This window comes from Solanum tuberosum, unplaced genomic scaffold (assembly GCF_000226075.1).
Source record: "Solanum tuberosum cultivar DM 1-3 516 R44 unplaced genomic scaffold, SolTub_3.0 scf00032, whole genome shotgun sequence".
NCBI classification, from domain to species: domain Eukaryota; kingdom Viridiplantae; phylum Streptophyta; class Magnoliopsida; order Solanales; family Solanaceae; genus Solanum; species Solanum tuberosum.
The window spans coordinates 1,656,830-1,674,437 of NW_006238958.1; the positions used below are offsets into that span (position 1 = coordinate 1,656,830).

Below are 17,608 nucleotides of genomic sequence, written 5' to 3' on the forward strand. Positions count from 1 at the left end.
GTCACCAAAATATATATGTGCAAGTAATATGTAGACCACACTACACTTAATTGTAATATAAAAATTTAACAACTCTCTTATGTAGAGTAGGGAAGTGTACATGTTTATGGCATAAAGTGATATAACTCTTTTAATTAATATATACTGAATACATAAATATATATCCACTTAATTTAACTAACTACTTCTCTCAATTATTATTCATTAAAGTGTTGACTTGCCACAAGTCGGCCATCTTCTTTTTTTTTAAAAATAGAAATTTAGTTATGTAAAATACGTACATGAAAAATAAGCTAGTGAAGTGATAAGAAAAAAAAAGTTAGATGTAATCACCGTGCGAATAAGTTTTTACCATTATGTATAGTCTCTATCGAAAAAATACATATTTACTTGCACATTTACGACAAATTATATTATTATCTTATCCTAAAATAATTTGATAGGGTAAAACTATATATAAAATATAATTAAGTAATAGTAATAATATCTTAGCATTATGCATCTATTAATTTAATGTAATAATGGTGCTAATAATTTTTTTACCATTATTTATAGTCTCAACTCTTAATTATTCGATACAAAGTCTTTTGTTACTACTAAACACCCATTACCTTCTTATTTCTTTCTTATTCTTATAAAAGTTAAATAAATCATTCTCTTCTTTAAGTTAAAATAATGAATTATTGTTACTTCTTTTGTGTGATTACACTGGATTTATTGCTATATATATATTTTTTGGAAGCTCTCGGAGAAACTTACATGCAATTGCTACACTTCAGGTACACATTAGGGAAACTCATTTATGTACAATATTTTCCAAACTACAGAGGAGACATAAACCGCACTAGATAAATTTGGTGTGACCAACTCGACTTAAAAAGCGTTGACAGAAAGCATCAATCCCTAACCTCTCTTATAAGATATCATATACTACACCAACTCAATCATACTTACTGGTCTAATAACTAATATTGATGTTGTTAAAGTCCAAGGAAATGAATTAACACAATTGGGTCAAAATATCTTGATTTTAGGTTTTGAGTGGTTATTGCAAAGTAGATAAGCAAAATGACAAATTTACTTTAAAGAGGAAGGCTAATGTTTTTTATTGGGGATATAATATAGGGTTGAACCAAAACAAGAAAAGGTTCAAAATCTCATATGTACTTTGAACAGAAATGTAATTGTCTCAATGTTAATAATTGGATATAGAGTTGAACAGAAACAAGCAAAATGACATCTAATTATACAATATCTCACTTTACTTTAAAGTGGAATGCTATTATTGCTCATTTGTGGATGGGGTTTTCTGTAATAATTATAGTGTATGAAATTTATCAATCTAACTAATTTACAAATTAGGTCTCTAATTATTTGATGTATTCTTTTTTACACGTTTCTTAGAAAAAGTATTTATTAAGAAGGATTTTGATTTTTTAAATATTTATTTATGTTTTAAGATATAATTTCTTTTTATTGAAAATTTACTCTACTAATATGACATTACTCCATAATTGAAGTGTTGTCAATAGTCTTCAAAACAATTACTATATGCTAAAGGTAAAATGAAAAAAAAAATCATCTTAAATTTCTACAAGAACAAGTAATTTGAGACAATTTTAAAATTCATAATAGATAGTTAGAGACGAAGAGAGTAATTTAGAAGCAAAACATAGGAACATTTGATAAAATATATGTATAACATGCCTTATTACAATACAAGCTTACAATAAAGGGCAAAAAATAAAATAAAAATTAGAAGTATATATGTTTGATACACCTACAAACATTTGCATCAAAGACAAAGTGTCTTATTATATTCTTTTGATATATAAAAAATAAAAATGCAAATTTCACACTACACTACATACACACAATAAATTTCAAATATATTTATGTTTCCAGCGCCTTCGGACTAGAGTTCATGAACTTACTTCATCAATAATCGAGTCAGAATATTTCGAATATCGAATAAAAGAAAACTGAGGAGGGGGGCGGGCTGCTTTCAGTAAAACAGTAAGCACGCCGCTGCCTATCACACGTATATATATAAACTCATAAACTTCAAATCCCGAACTTTTCGATTTTTTTTTTTAAAAAAAATTAGAAGTTAATAGAGCTTGAATATGTTTGCCCAAATTGCCAATTGGATGAAGCAACATTTAAGAATGTTTTAGTGACACCATCTGATGTTGTGACCTTAAATGACAAAGATTGTCCATTAAGAAATGCATTTGATTGCCAATTGGCCCCCCAATTTCTAGCCATTGCCATCCAATTGGTTCTTGAACCTTTAATTTGTACTGATTGAATTGATCCAGCCCCTCCTACATTGCTTATCATTAATAGCTCAAAATAGTCCCTTCCATTTATTGTAAATCTAACTCCACCTTTTTTCACACAAGGAATCCTGTAAACATACAAATATCACGTTACAGTCAGACCTCTATATAACAGTTATCGTATGTAATAACATTTCACTATAATAGTTATATTTTATCTGAATTTGGTATTTCGTGCTATGTTATATTATATGGTGGTAGTGGTCAATATATCGGGGTAAATGATATTATAAAGAGATTTGATGGTATATATTGTCTATTGAAATGTATATATATGAATAGTGTATAAAACTCTTACACTATTAGCCTAATTTCACTAGATATATTATTATAAATAAACATTGTGTCAAAATATGTGGTTGACCTAAATTTGAACGCGTTAAAATGGTTGAGGCATAATCCATCCAGAATATTTTTGAATCAAGATAAACAGGCCAAGTTGGGCTAAATAATGAAAGTATTTATACCTCTTTAATTTTATAGCCTATTTTTGAGGCTACTCTTTAAATTCACTCAGTGTTAGTTAAGTGAAATAAATTGTCTTTAAAAGTAGTTGCACGAGTTCTCCTTTTTGTAGACAAAATCTTGCCCACTAGGCTATTAAGAGGACAAATTTTAAATAGCCGCAAAATGTGGTTATTTATGCAAATGTTACATTTATAATCTAGCCCATCCAACTTGGGACCCATGGATATATCAATTCGTTCAAGCTTAAACAAATTCGACAAATCATATTTTTTTGGGATAAACCAGACAACCTTAAATCATATTCTTTTCATTTCGATTTGTTTATTACTTTTCCATTTCAAAACAAATGTCACTTTTTCTTTTTTGACAATTCTTTAATTCTGAATTTTATATGACATGTTTAAAACTGACCACAATATTAAAAAACATTGTAATCTATTCTATATATCTTTAACTTAAGCCCACTACATTCAGAAATCTTTTTTACGTTCTTAAACTTCATGTCAAATTAAAACCAGACAAAGAAATTAAAACGGATGGAACAGTAAGAAAAGGGTACCTTTGGTACATGACAGGAACAATGCCACCTCTGTAGATACCAATGTGTTCCCAAGCAGGTTGAGCCATGTCAAAATGTGGCCTTGGTGGATTGCACCATCCACCATTATTGCTAGGAAGTGCAAAATTTGGTGGACAAAAATTAGTGGCTGTAATTGTAATAGATGTTCCCTTTATGCACCATTTAGAATCTTGATTATAATCACACATAATTTTGTAACATTGACCACATGATGCCCCATCATTGAACAACGCAGTACTTAATGCAGCAGTGTTTGTACCATAACCTGTTGAGTACAAGTTCCCATAGCCACAAGCACCCCCTGTTCCATACACAATCATTTGTTAATTATCAAGATTCATGTCATCATTATTATCCTTCTATCTTATTTCGTAGCACGGTATTTGATTGAGCACAAAATTTTCGTATTTTTTTTTTTTTGGATCTATTAAAAAATATCCATATCTTTTTCACTACTCTCTCATTTTACAGAGGGATGGACAGAGCTAAAGGGTAAGAATCAAGTTTGACAAAATTCACTAATTTGACTAATACTTTTATATTTGACTCAAGAAATTTATATATACTACTATCAATTTAGAATCTAGTGACTCAAAAAGACCAAAACTACAAATTCACAAGTTTTAAATTCTGATTTCATAAAATATTTGAAGGAACATGAAATTTAAAACAATATAAAAAGTTTCATGATATATCAAAAGTATACCTAAAAATTATGGTTTTAAATATGACACGCGACATTTCTATAGCTATAAGAGTAGCATGTCATGATTAGAGAGAAAATTATATAGTTATTTATATAACAGATTAAAAAGAAAAGAGTGTCGTATAAAACAGAGCAAACCAAGTGTAATTCTTCATATACAAAATTTTGCAAAACTAACCCATTGTGCCAGAAGCATCAGATCCTCCATAAAAAGTAGCATGAGCACTCATCCATCCAGAAGCAGAGAAGGCATTTGCAGTACTAACCAAAATGTTACAAAAAACAAATATGAAACCTAATGTTAAAATGCCAATTTTGGCCATTTTCTTAAGAAAAATTTGAGGAAGAAGAAATGGTATGTGTTGTAGAAATAATGGTTAAGCCAAGAAAAGTAGCTGATACTTATATAGGGAAAGTTTGGCTATTTAATGCAAACAACCTCACATGTGAACATTGCAACTTGGTTGTGAAGAAAAAAAGGACACCGCATTTATTTTTTTAAAAGAAATTGCAACTCATTAAAGGTTGAAATCGAAATTTTTAGTTTATGAAATTTAAATTATAGTAATAATTTTTACTTATTAGAGCAACAAATATATAATTTGAATCTAAGCTATTAGTTTGGTTGAATCCGTAAATCACATTGTTGAGTCTGACCCTGTAAGGGTTAACTATACGTTGATCATATTTAATCTTAAGGTATATAAAATAATGTTACGAATGTAAAACTACACTCAATGATTTAATTATAAATTTTATAATTTTATAAAGATTCACGAGTAAGTAGATTAAAAGAGTGTATATTTGAGTTAAATTTTTAATATTATGGGGAAAAAGTGAATTTGGATATGTCGGTGAATGGAAAACAAAAAACAAATAATTCTTAAATAGTAATTTTAGTGTATAAAAATGAGAAAAATGTCATGATCTTATTCAATTATGAGCCATGTTCTAATATATCAAACTTATTCTCCTAGCCACATGGTTTTTCCCATCACAGAATCAGTTGTAGATCAAAATCACATCTCAAAATTTTGTCTCAATTTTAACTTATTTTTTTCCAATGTAAATTCTTGTTTGTTTGTGCAACAAATAATATTACTTCATCTGTGACTTTATTTTAATTTATTTGTCTTAAATTCTTAGTTACTATTTGAATGGTTAAAATATTTCTTTTGAATCATAATTTTTTTTTAAATAGAGTTATTGATTATAAAGACTTGTAGTATTTTTATGTAATTTTTAAATATATAAATTTTATTTTAAATAATAATAATTAGAAATTCTATATTCAAATTCACACACCGATCATTAGTTAGTTTGATTCTGAATCAAGCCAAACAAATTAAGACAACATCAACAATAACACCAACAACATATTCAGTGTAATTCTACAAGTGGCGGTTTGAGAAAGATAGAATAAGCGTAGATCTTACTTTTACTTCATAAAAATAAAGAGGTTGTTTCGACATACCCAAACTTAAATAAAGTATTTTAAAGCTGCTTGAAAAAGAAAATACATAAACTGAAGTAGTACACAATATTCCTAAGAAAAAAAAGTAACGATAACAAAATAATGTGATAATCAAAGCAAACAAATACGAGTGACAATGAAATTAAAGGCAAATAAATTGAAAACTGAGAAAGTGATTTTATTCAATGTTTCAGTTAGGATAATATAATAAAATATAAATATATTTTCTGTCAATTTATATAAATTTTGCAACCTCACATGGCTTTGCTTTGACATTACGTGCATATGTCCCATCATACTCATGTGTATTGCACATGTTTATGTTTTTAGGCCCTTCTTTAGTTACTATACTATTCTATACTTGTCTATGTGGTCCAATTACATAATAACAACAATATTAATTATGCATTTATTCTCTTATATTATAAGTCTAGGTTGCTAAATACCCTTTTTAGATGTCAGATTACATATAATTTTATTAAGTTAAAAGACAATTATACTATGATTCATCTTGATTATATATTTTGCTAATCTACCATCTTGGACGGTGAGTATTCATGGACATAGTACAACCGTTGAAATATTATATATTTGAGGCAGATGGATTTGTGATTTTACTGTTATAGAATATAAAATTTAGTAATCGTACGTGAAAAACATAATGCGTGAGTTCTTGATTGAAGCTTTGGTGTTGTTAATCATAGCATGTTTAACCAAACTTCTGAAAAATAAATATTGAATTGAATCGGCGAAACATGATTAAAAGAAATGGATATAAATGATAAAATAAGGTCTTCACCTATTATTACTTATTTATTTCAAGTGACTTATAATTATTAACTTTTCAACCACAAATGTGAAAGCATTTCCATTTAATTAAAAAAATTGTGAATTTATTTGATTCTTTGGTCAGAAGGTTGGTTAATCAATAAGTCGTTCCTCATTTAATTTACACCAAATTATGCCTCAATTAACGGCGTGTTTGGAGAAAAAGTTGAAACATGTCTTTATTTTTGGTCTTTAGACTTTATCAAATTGAAAAATTCTATCCTGCAAGAAAATAAAAGAATGAAAAAAAAAATCTGTTTTTGATGATTTCCAATATTGAAAATTCATGAAACTACCCATGTGATTGTTGTCTCCACCGTCAAGCTAACATAATTTTATTTTCTTTTTTCATTTGAGGTCTAATATTCACATTAATATAATCCAATCAATTGAAATTCACATTACATAAATCATACAAATAAAGAATTTGGTGCTATCAAAATTTAATTCCATACTCAGTTTACAAATTAATATCTTTAACTAATTCTAATAGATCGAAGGATCATATCTACTCCACCACAACTATTTTTACATGCAAAACATAGTTGGCCATAGAGTCCACTCTTTTGAATATGCACCATATAATTTTATGGTTCTTGTTTTTTTTTAGATTAAAAAAAATACCTACCATATGGTTTGTGATAATAAATGGTCAAAAGGGACAAACAGTACGTAGACACGTGGAATAGAGGTATTTCTGGTAGAAAATCACGTCTAACGACCAATAATATAATATTTCAGGTCCATATATATTATCCATTCGTCTTTAAAAAGCTTTTACAAAATATATTTCATAACTTTAATCATTAAAAAATTTATCTGAATTATCAGTAATTTCTTCTTAAATATTTTACTTGATTAATACACTAAAAAGAAAATTAAGGATAATTTGAAACAAAGATACTAGTAAATGATTTCCCATTTAAAAAAACATTAAGTTTTTTAGTTATATTTAATCGGTAAAGACAACTAAATTCTTATTACTTCCTTCATGTCAAGTAGTATATCATATTATTTTAGTACTTTCTTATTTTCTCAATCCTTAGTTAATTAGGGTGAGGTTATTAGGTAATCGACTTTTGTCTAGTTTCATTGTTAATATTGCTTTTATTACTATCTTTTTCTTTGATTTTCTCGTCTCCTTGGATTCGATCATCACTATTTTTTTTTGGTTGCAACGGTTCCCTTCTTCATTGTTTTCAGTATGACTTCTACATTACTGTATTTGTTTTATAAACTTAATTTTTGATATGTTTTACTTGAGCCAACGGTCTATCAGAAATAGTCAGTCTACCTTCTCAAAATAGGAGTAAAAGTGCCTACACATCACCGTCCCCAAATTACACTGAATATGTTGTTGAGTAGTTTATCCAAAACCCGATAAGCAAATAGAACTAATACAAAATCTATAACCTAAAATATATATTGCTTGTTTTATATCACAAATTCTTTTTTTGTTCGTTAAATTTGTGACCAGTCAAACACCACCACAAAAATGGGACTATTATAATACAATCAAGTAGAACACTGTTGAATCATGAATGCTAATCATTTGGACATTTTAACAAGTAATTAGAACTTTGAATGGTTCAAGGTTGATGATCTGTTTAGATCAAATGATTGTTTCCAGTTATTCAAATAATAAATTAATATGCAAATTGCATTATAAAAAATGTTGATTAATTAAACTTGATGAAACTGATATTGAAGAATGTCAACGAGACAAATTTGGCAGAAAAAGAGGATGTAAAAAAGAAAAAGAAGGGCACCACAATTGACTGGTCCATTATTTTACAATTCCATATATAGATTATCCTTTCCTTGTTAAATTAGCAAAAACAAAAGCCAACTTGTATGACTTCTTGAAAACTCATGTGTTTTATAGTTAATTTAGTTGTGATTCTTCTTTTTTATATCGTCACGATTACATCATCCAAGTATTAAAACGTTTTACTTTATAGACTGAGATAGGAGTCGGAGACAAAGATTAAGAATTTGAAGTTTAAGGGTCCTGATTTGTTCGTGTGAAAAACAAGTGGAGTACTATTTCTTTTATCTCACTAATTCAATCAAGTGCAAACAACCACGGTAACAGGAAAATAGTAATCTTTTAGTGCTTCATATTCTGAGTTGGATTCATCCTTCTAGTGATCGACTGAATTGAATTGTCAACCTGAAACTGAACATACATGCAAGATTTATGCAAAAGCTACTAAATTCTAATAAACCCACATAGGGTGCACAAGATTTAAGTTTTTGTATTTTTAGATTAGAACAGATTTAAATGGAGCGACACGAACAATAAGTTTAACATATATCCTATCCCAACTTAGTTTTAACTGAGACGTAATTATTGTTAGTACTTTGCTATTCATTAATAAGATCTTCATCTCAATGCTTGTCTTGTGTTTCCTTTGTATGGTGAGATTTAGATATAAGAGATTCTTTGAAGAAGCTAAATCATCTTTCCATTACTTGTGCCAAACCAAATATGAAATACAGACAAGATTAAAGCTCCTACATTCTCTTTTTTTACTTGTATACTTTCCATTATAAAAAAAAATAACCATCCTTCTGTGTTCAGCTTACACTTCCTGTCCCATAATCACACATTATTTACACACAGATGAATGTAGACCCATCAGCAAGAATAAAAGTAGCAAGTAGCAACCATTCTCAAGAACCAAAACAAACGCACTATAACACAGTGAAACTTGAGGCAACAGAGCATGCAAAATATAGGTTCTATAGACAATGTAGAGATCACTGGCAATTATTCAACTAATAGAAAGGCAATCATGATGATGCTCGAATCCATTTACAATAAGATCTTCCTCTACAACCGAAGACAGATCAAAGAGGAGTGGGGAACCTCAGCCCCGTTCATAATTCAACATAAGGAACTATTTTCACACAATCAACCGACACTAACTCATCACTAACAACAATCACAAGTTCTTTAAAAGAGGAGAAGCCCATTTCACCATACCCCACTGTAAATGTCACATATTTCACTGCTCAATAAGAAGCATACACAAATCTATGATAATCAACGTCATTGTAAAAGCCCAAGACTTATTTCACTTGCTAATAAAGAGCAACAGAAAATATTGCAATTGGAGGTATTCTGCCACCTAAAAACAAGGCAAATTTACGAACAAGATCAACACTGAACATTTCAACAAACAAAGACAAATCAAAGAATGTGCTGCTCACTAACGAAATTACACTTGACCAACCACCTAATCAAGCAGAGAATAAAGATAGAAGATATCATGAAAAACAAAGAAAAAAAAAAGTATCACCACATACGGGCGGTCCTGAAATCTATAATTAGTCTACTCTGATTACAGATAGATAACCTACTGTTAACACGGAGTAACTAAGGAATGAAAAACATAGAACATGGAGCAGGCACTCATAGCACATAATCTCTGTATTCTTCAAGCTTGACCATTTAAGCACCACCGCCTTGGATCGGCCCATTAGATCTGAATCCACGTCCCCTACCACGAGTTCCCCTTCCACGGCCACGGCCTACAACAAAATAAAAATCTTAGCTACAGATGTCAAGAATTGAAAAATCGCATAGATAACTAGCAATTTTTCTCAGTTGTTGGAGTAACAAAAATGTCTACTATTAGGACATGCATCTTCTCAGTTGTGAAACCAGTGGAGCTCCACAGCATGCGCATTGCATAAACCATTCCACCATGGATTTCCATGAAATTGTTCATAACTGTTTACAGCATGAAACAAACCACATACGATGCCCACTACTCTAGTGAAGGGAAATCTATCGCATCAAATAAAGGTCATTGGGTTTGAAAGGGCAAGGAAGGGCAGTTGGGTATCAGCAGCAGTGCGCCTAGACTAAATATGCAGAATAAACCATAGAACAAACACAAACTATGGAAAGGCAGCAAAGCTCTACCTCGTCCCTGCATGGGAGCTTCTTGATTGTAGAAGCCACCATCTGGCTGGGCATCCTGTGGACCATTGTACCCTCCCCTTCCACGGCCACGGAAGCTACGACCTCTGCCTCGACCCCTACCCCTACCATAGCTCCGATTGCGATCATACCCACCATCATCGTACTCAGCCGGCATAAATCCATTTCCTGGATAAGATAACAGCCAGCATGTCATGAACAATAACCACTTACACTCGCACTCTGTAAAATCAGCCAATTACACATCGACAGAGAGTAGCCCTATTATCTTTCATCATTCCCGACAAACGGTTGTCATTTAAAAATATGGTCAAGAAAAACAAGAGAGAGTACTCCTTGTACATGTCATTCAAACGTCAGTGACTTTAAGAACATGTAACTGGAATTCAGAACATAAAGTGAAAGTATGCATGAAGAATCTTTAAGAAAACATTTATATGCCCCCATATCTCAAACAAGCCTATATTTCATTCAAGCATTCAGAACGAATTGTTCAAGTTTACAAAATTGTATTTTTGAGCATATTACCTCACTCTATCGAAATCTACCTCTTAGCAAAAAGCGCACACACAAGCACTTTAGATGTTGCTGAGAGAAGGGTTGACAATTGGCTTTCTGAAAGCTTAGCACTCATCATTAATTCAGAAAATTACTTCAAAAACATATATTTGCAGGTGTTAGCTGAATTATATCTTTAATCAGGACAGTGTCGGGAGTGGTATGAGCCTCGACCAAGGCATAATGGATGAATCCACCTAATTTCGACCCTGCTGTGAATCGAACTTGGTGATTTATCTCCCTAGAAATGGATCCCTTTACCAGGACATGTACGCATAGTTCCTCTATCCCAGCAATGAATCTCTTTACCAGGACATCAATGCATACTTCCTCTGTCTGGGTTTTACATAAAGGAAGAGAAACAAACTTACATTTAAAGGTGATATCTGTTTCGCTTTTTAAAAAATTAATAATTAGAAAGGTAACAGTAAAAGGATTTCTACTCCAACTTAATATTGAACAGATAGAGGGCAACTCCAATGATCCCCATGCACTGAGAATAGGCAAACTCCCAAAAGCATCAAAACATCTATTTGCAGGTGTTAACTGAATTATATCTTTAAATCTTACATCATCATCAGAGCCTTTATGTAAAAGTTACAAAAGATTCATACCTGGAAAGCCTCTGGACCTTCCCCTTCCTCTACCACCACGGCCTCTCCGTCCACCACTAGGAGATCCTTCTAAATAATCAAATATTAGCAAATAATACCATGGCGTTTCACATACTACCAACATTTGCATCCATTGATAAATTTATAAAGAAACAAACCTCCATCATAGTCAAAATCTGTTGACACTTTCACCTGGTCTGCTGGCAATGGTTGTTGGTACCTGTAGGCGAGAGCAAAGCATGAGCCTACAAGTTTTGCAAACCAATTTGCTCGCACCAAATTATAATACATGCACAACAACCACATTATTTATTAGTTTTGCACATTGACAACCATTGAACTTGAGAAATAAATATCTCAGGCCCAGTGAATGTGGACTACACAAGTGAAGAACTCTTCAATATTGTAAACAACGCCTCCTGCCCAACTAATTTTACAACCATCTATCTAATATTTCCTACGACTACTGGTAATATGATATAATAATATATCAAACTAACATTTTAAATTCCATCTACATCATAGATGGAAGCACTTCAAAATAGGAAGATCTAATTCCACATGCATTCAAGATTAAGATAGAAATATTACATAACAGACTCAAACAATGAGTAATAACAAAATCTGACTTCCTCATCTGCTTGGGGGGGAATTTACACTGTAAAGACCAAAATACTCACCCCACAGCATTCTTATCCAGCTCCTTTTTGGAGAGTGTAATTGTGATCATTGATACATGCCTGGTGGTCTCGAGACTGCAGCCAATAGAGCAGTTACGTATATAATTAGAGCAATACATACAGCAACACAACTTAATTCCTAAAGCTTCAAATATGCACTTACGGTAGGAGGCCTTCTTCAAGGGGTTCCCATGTATCAGTTATATCAGTGGATGTAATAGACGTTACTTGGTGAAGACCAACAATTCTCCTCTGCACAAGCCCCATACCAATATGCAAAATTCCATCAGCAATCAGATAGGTAGAAACATCAGAAACTATATAGGAGAAACATTCACTTTTTACCTTAATCAATTCCACAATTGTCACAGTCTTGTTGATTGCCCTGCCCATTGCCTTGAACACAATCTCCTCTGATTCTTTCTCCTACAAATATTTGCATAAACAACAAGGATGTCAAATTCTGAAGAGTGACACCACGCAGGATAATATCAATTAAAGAGTGGTAAAAATATGAATTCACACTATGCAGGCATATGCAAGGTATAAATAACTAGGTTTTGCAACTTTTTCAAGAATTTACACAAATTTCATAATTTGCAAGATATATAATCAATTAAAACAATACACATTTTAATCTTCTGTAAGAAGCTTCCCATCAAACAAATATTTTTCCATTGTCACTTCAGTTTCAATCCACTATTACTAATAAACGATGTAAGCCAAATTTCGTATATCATATATAACGGCATGGCTGCAGTAAAGCAGATAAACAAGCACATAACATAACAAAACAAAATCAAAAACAAAGCACGGAGGATCCATCCAAGAAAAACCTTAAATTTATACAAGCTAAGCAGAAAAAGTAACAAATTTCATTATTTTCACAATGTATAATCCATTAAAACTATAGACTTTTAATCTTCTATGTGATGCTTTCAATCAAACAATTACATTTCCATCGTGACTTCAGTTTCCTTCCGCTATTACTGATAAATTTTGTAAGCAAAAGTTAGCATATCTACACATAGCACCATATACAACCGAATGGCCACAGTGGAACAGATAAACAGGCACATAACACAACATTAAAAAACAAAACACAGAGCACACAGATGATTCTTCTAAAAAGCCATACAACCTAAGCAGAAAAAAAAAACAAATTTCATAATTTGCACGAAACTATACACATTTTAATCTTCTTCTGTGATGCTTTCAATCAAATAACCATTTTTCCATCGTCACTTCAATTTCACCAAATTTAGCACATCTAAACAAAGCACCAAAACACATAAACAAAATAATAAATAACAGCGCACACAGGCGATTCTTCTAAACAAAAAATGACATTTTTATAAGAGAAATTACCTGAAGCAAGGTCATAGCATAAGTGATATAGCTTCGCATCCTCCCCTGACTAGTAATCCGAATCTCATTCGCATCAATAGGTGTCTCAACCCTTGGCTTCTCCACTTTCTGGTACCGATCCATCTATTCATCATAAAACCATCAATAAGCATCAAATATCAACAATTAACAACAAAAAAAACTTCATCAAATCTCAACAATTAACAAAACAGAAAAATTAATGAAATTAAACTTACAGATGAAACAAATTAGGGTAAAATCAATTAGATCTGAGAAGAAACAGAGTGAAATATGTATATAATTTGTACCTTGGTATAAGAATAAGGATAAGATTAGTATTATTCTTCTCCACGAAAGAAGAGCCCTCTTCTTCGGCTTCGTTTCTTCGTTTACGCCCTAACCGTTTTGGCTCTCATTTTCGATTTATTTATAGTGCCGAGTTTCTCGCTTGCCCTAACTCCATATAACCGGTCCAACCGGTTTGCAGTTCAAGCTTATCCACGTATATATATCATCACATTTTTCTCACAAATAAACTATAGGTTATATTATTACTACTCTAGCACACTTTCCGTTTTAGTTCGTTCTAGAAAAATGTTCCTATCTTTTTATAATTAGTACTAGTTTAATTTTAAAAAATATCCTTAATAAATGATTATAGCCATATAGATAATAAAGTTAAAAAGTTCTATTTTTTTTTCTTAAATTTTATGTCACATCAGATAGTGTCGTATAAATTCGAACGAAAGAGTATTATTTTAGATAGAATTTTGGAGTGTGTTTATATCTTAGTTATGCATTATTGAATGATGGGATGTGCAAATAATTTAATGTTTTTGTCCGTCTTACTTGATATGATGATTTATTTGTTATAATTTAGATATTTAATAAGCGATTTATAGAAATATTAGATTGCTTGTAATTATTTATTTTAGTGCCGGTTACGTCTTTGAAAAATCATACATTTCTATATTGAAAATGTCAGGATCTTAATTTTCTTATTACATGAATATTATCATATAAATTGAGATTAAAGAAATGATAATTAGATCACTACTATTTTAGCTTATTAATTAAATTAAATATATGTGGGATATTTTCATGAAGAAAGTTCCTTGAACTTAGTTAATTATATACACACATCACTTTCTAGTAATTTATATTTAAATAAGGAAATTATATGATTTTTTAAGGTGGAGAGGATATGCATGAGAGAAAAAAAAAAAGAGAGGATATTATCCAATCATTTTCACAATTTCTAAGTAGCATGGATTTTTTTTCTTCCTTCTAATATCAGTATGATTGATCATCAAATTTTAAAATTTTGTTGAAATTGATATATTTTAAAACTACGAAGTAGCAAATTTCAATTTTATGTGAAACCTAATATGTTTATTTTTCATATTATCTTCTAAAAGTTTGTAACTTTGATTACAAAATGATGGTTTGGACATGCTGAAATCAAGTTAATGGGTATTGTTCCTCATAAATAATCAATATGACTATCAATGTTGTTCGTTGAAAAAAGGGACATTAATTATTGAGCCACGATTTTACTCATATTATATCAATCTTGGATTCAAAATACCATAAATGAAGTCCGTAAACAAAATGGATAGCAATAAAAATTTCACCGAACAATTACTATGGTGTTATGTACTATATTGATCTCAATATCATAAGATTACAATTCTAGAATGTTAACAACAAAAGAAAATAGTAGAATTGAAGAAATAGAATTGGTAATTAGAAAGGGGACAAGAAACAAATTCAAAAGATGAGGTGAGAAGGATAGACTGAGTCAAACATGCAATATAATACGCTTAAAACTCGTCCTTCTATAGGTAATAGTTGAGTATGAATTTCGCAAAACTCTTTAATATTATACTCAGTCCAATAACTTCAATCGGGTCAGTCTCCCTCGCCACTTCTAACCCATAGGCCCTTATGGAATCGGCTTGTTCCGATTCATCCTTAAGAAACTATCTTGGTGTATGAAAATTATTAAATCTTCACACTAGATAGTTCAATTGTGAAATGAAAATTTGAAATTGGGCATCTTGATGAGTTGTGTTATGTGACATTTATCCAGTAATGAACCCAATTGGACCAGGCTTGTAGTTGTGGGCTACAAAGCCCAATAGGACTTTACATGCCTAGGCCCAAGCTCTCATTTTAATGGCCCAGCAATGCCTTCGAGTGGTTTTTTTCTGGGCTGATTTATGCAATTGTCTCCTAACAGATTTTATCTCTTTTATAAAAGTTCTGGAATTATAACTCTTGAAAAATTATTCTTTTGAATAATGTTACACTCGGTAAACGATAATAATTCACAAAGTTTTTAGATCATGATCTAATATTTGTTATAAGATTTTTAATTTGTTCAGAAAGTAATCTATAGACCGTGGTCTAAAGATTCATAAAACTTGAATAAAAGAAATAAAAAGAGGATCATTTATCAAAAATATTGTCCTAAAAAAAGTCATCTGGAGATTATTTATTTATTTTTGATTATTTTGGTTATTATGGTTCGTTCTTATATACGACCCAATCAGCAGGGTACTTGTGTTATTACTTTCATTTACTCATCCATAATTAAACTTTACTTTATCTCCCTTTTTCTTGTGAGTTTTGGTATCAAATCATGTTTACACAACTAGCAAACATTTAAACTTGTGACTATGACTCTAACTATTATCTTTTGACTATTCAATTATTTCTTTAAAGATCCAACTTCATAAACAATCAATTAATCATAGGTAAGAGTGACTGAGTTGGTTAAGCAGGTGATCTTTCAATGGGAGGTTTCAGATTTGAACCGCTTTACATGCTTTTTCGATCTATCTTGCCTGTTGCAATTCACCTATCTTATATGGTTTGCAGACTAAAATTGAAACAATACAGAAAAGATTAACATAATATGGTCAATCATATCCTCTTTATCTTCCTTTTATTTAACTCTCGTTCATTTATACGAATAGTCCCACCAACCACTTTAGCCACTATTTCAAAGTTTCAAATTTCAGAACTGAAATTCCATGATATTTATCTTGACGTTTCAGTTCTGAAATTTGAAAATTTAAGACAATGACTATTTCTCAAATACACGATTGAAAAGATATTTGTGATATTTTTTTCTCATCCTTTATGTTATCCAACCAAAACCTTAGATGATTATTAACCTAACACAAGGGTCCATATAAAAGAAAAGGTATAGTGGCCTAACAAATAGAAGAAGGGCCAAATATAAATAAACATATAATGCGTCTAATCTTAGAGATGATTACCAACCCATTGACATAGTAAAATATAAATCAAATGCCAAAGTGATAGTGCAAAAAAAAAAGAGTATAATTCTCACATCAATAATACACTTTCTATCAACAACAAAGCCTCAAAAAGGATAAGAGGAAAATTTTCAAACTTATCTATCTTTTAAGTGGAAACTATGACCCTTCACCTTGTTTCTTTACTAAGCAAAAAAAGCCCACCTGATCCCAACATATCTACCTTGCCTTATATCATATCCTACTTCATTCCCACTTGCTAATTGAACTAGCTATCCTTGTACCAAATAAATAAATAAATAAATAAATAATAGTCAAACTTATCATCTTTAGCTTCGTACTAGACTAGAAAAAATAATTTATTCTATGTTTGTTTTGTTTATTATTTGTTTTTATAACATTAATCAGATATGTGAAGGTCATGATATAATTACTTCATTCAAATTCATATCGTATACGATCTATTAAAGGAAGGATTGTGGTAGAAATACTCTTTAACTAGTTGCTTTTCAACCTTGTTTTTGAAAACTTGTTATTGTCATGAAGTTTCAAATTCTACAGATGAAATTCAATATTTATAGAATTGAGACTCCATAACAACAAATATTTATCGATTTACATAGTTGAAAAGGGTCTATTTGCGAATTTTACCAACTCCCTTTAACAAGTTTTTTTCTTTATTTTCAGAATTAGAATTCAAAACTTCTAATTAAGAATAGAGGTAAGTGTGATTTTTTTTTTATATATATAT

The 17,608-nt window shown here is 30.7% G+C and overlaps 2 protein-coding genes across 3 annotated transcripts; both read right to left on the bottom strand.

The window, feature by feature from the left end:
• Window positions 1-1,673: 1,673 nt before the first annotated feature.
• Window positions 1,674-4,485, bottom strand: LOC102577499 (expansin-A11). Its single transcript, XM_006342012.2, has 3 exons — window positions 4,275-4,485; window positions 3,370-3,691; window positions 1,674-2,410 (listed from the first exon to the last, which is right to left on the bottom strand). Exons 1-3 carry the CDS (start codon window positions 4,417-4,419, stop codon window positions 2,104-2,106), a joined length of 774 nt encoding a protein of 257 aa, XP_006342074.1. The 5' UTR covers window positions 4,420-4,485; the 3' UTR covers window positions 1,674-2,103.
• A 5,038-nt stretch (window positions 4,486-9,523) lies between these two features.
• LOC102579263 (ribonuclease P protein subunit p25-like protein) lies at window positions 9,524-13,988 on the bottom strand. 2 transcript variants are annotated; one of them, XM_006342014.2, is made up of 9 exons: window positions 13,879-13,988; window positions 13,571-13,693; window positions 12,548-12,628; window positions 12,366-12,454; window positions 12,203-12,277; window positions 11,681-11,742; window positions 11,523-11,588; window positions 10,333-10,518; window positions 9,524-9,935 (listed from the first exon to the last, which is right to left on the bottom strand). In XM_006342014.2, the coding sequence occupies exons 2-9, from the start codon at window positions 13,691-13,693 to the stop codon at window positions 9,856-9,858; spliced, it is 762 nt and encodes a 253-aa protein (XP_006342076.1). In that variant the 5' UTR covers window positions 13,879-13,988; the 3' UTR covers window positions 9,524-9,855. The 2 variants fall into 2 exon arrangements, with proteins under 2 accessions (XP_006342076.1, XP_006342075.1); XM_006342013.2 differs by having other exon boundaries at window positions 11,523-11,591.
• Between the last annotated feature and the right edge of the window lie 3,620 nt (window positions 13,989-17,608).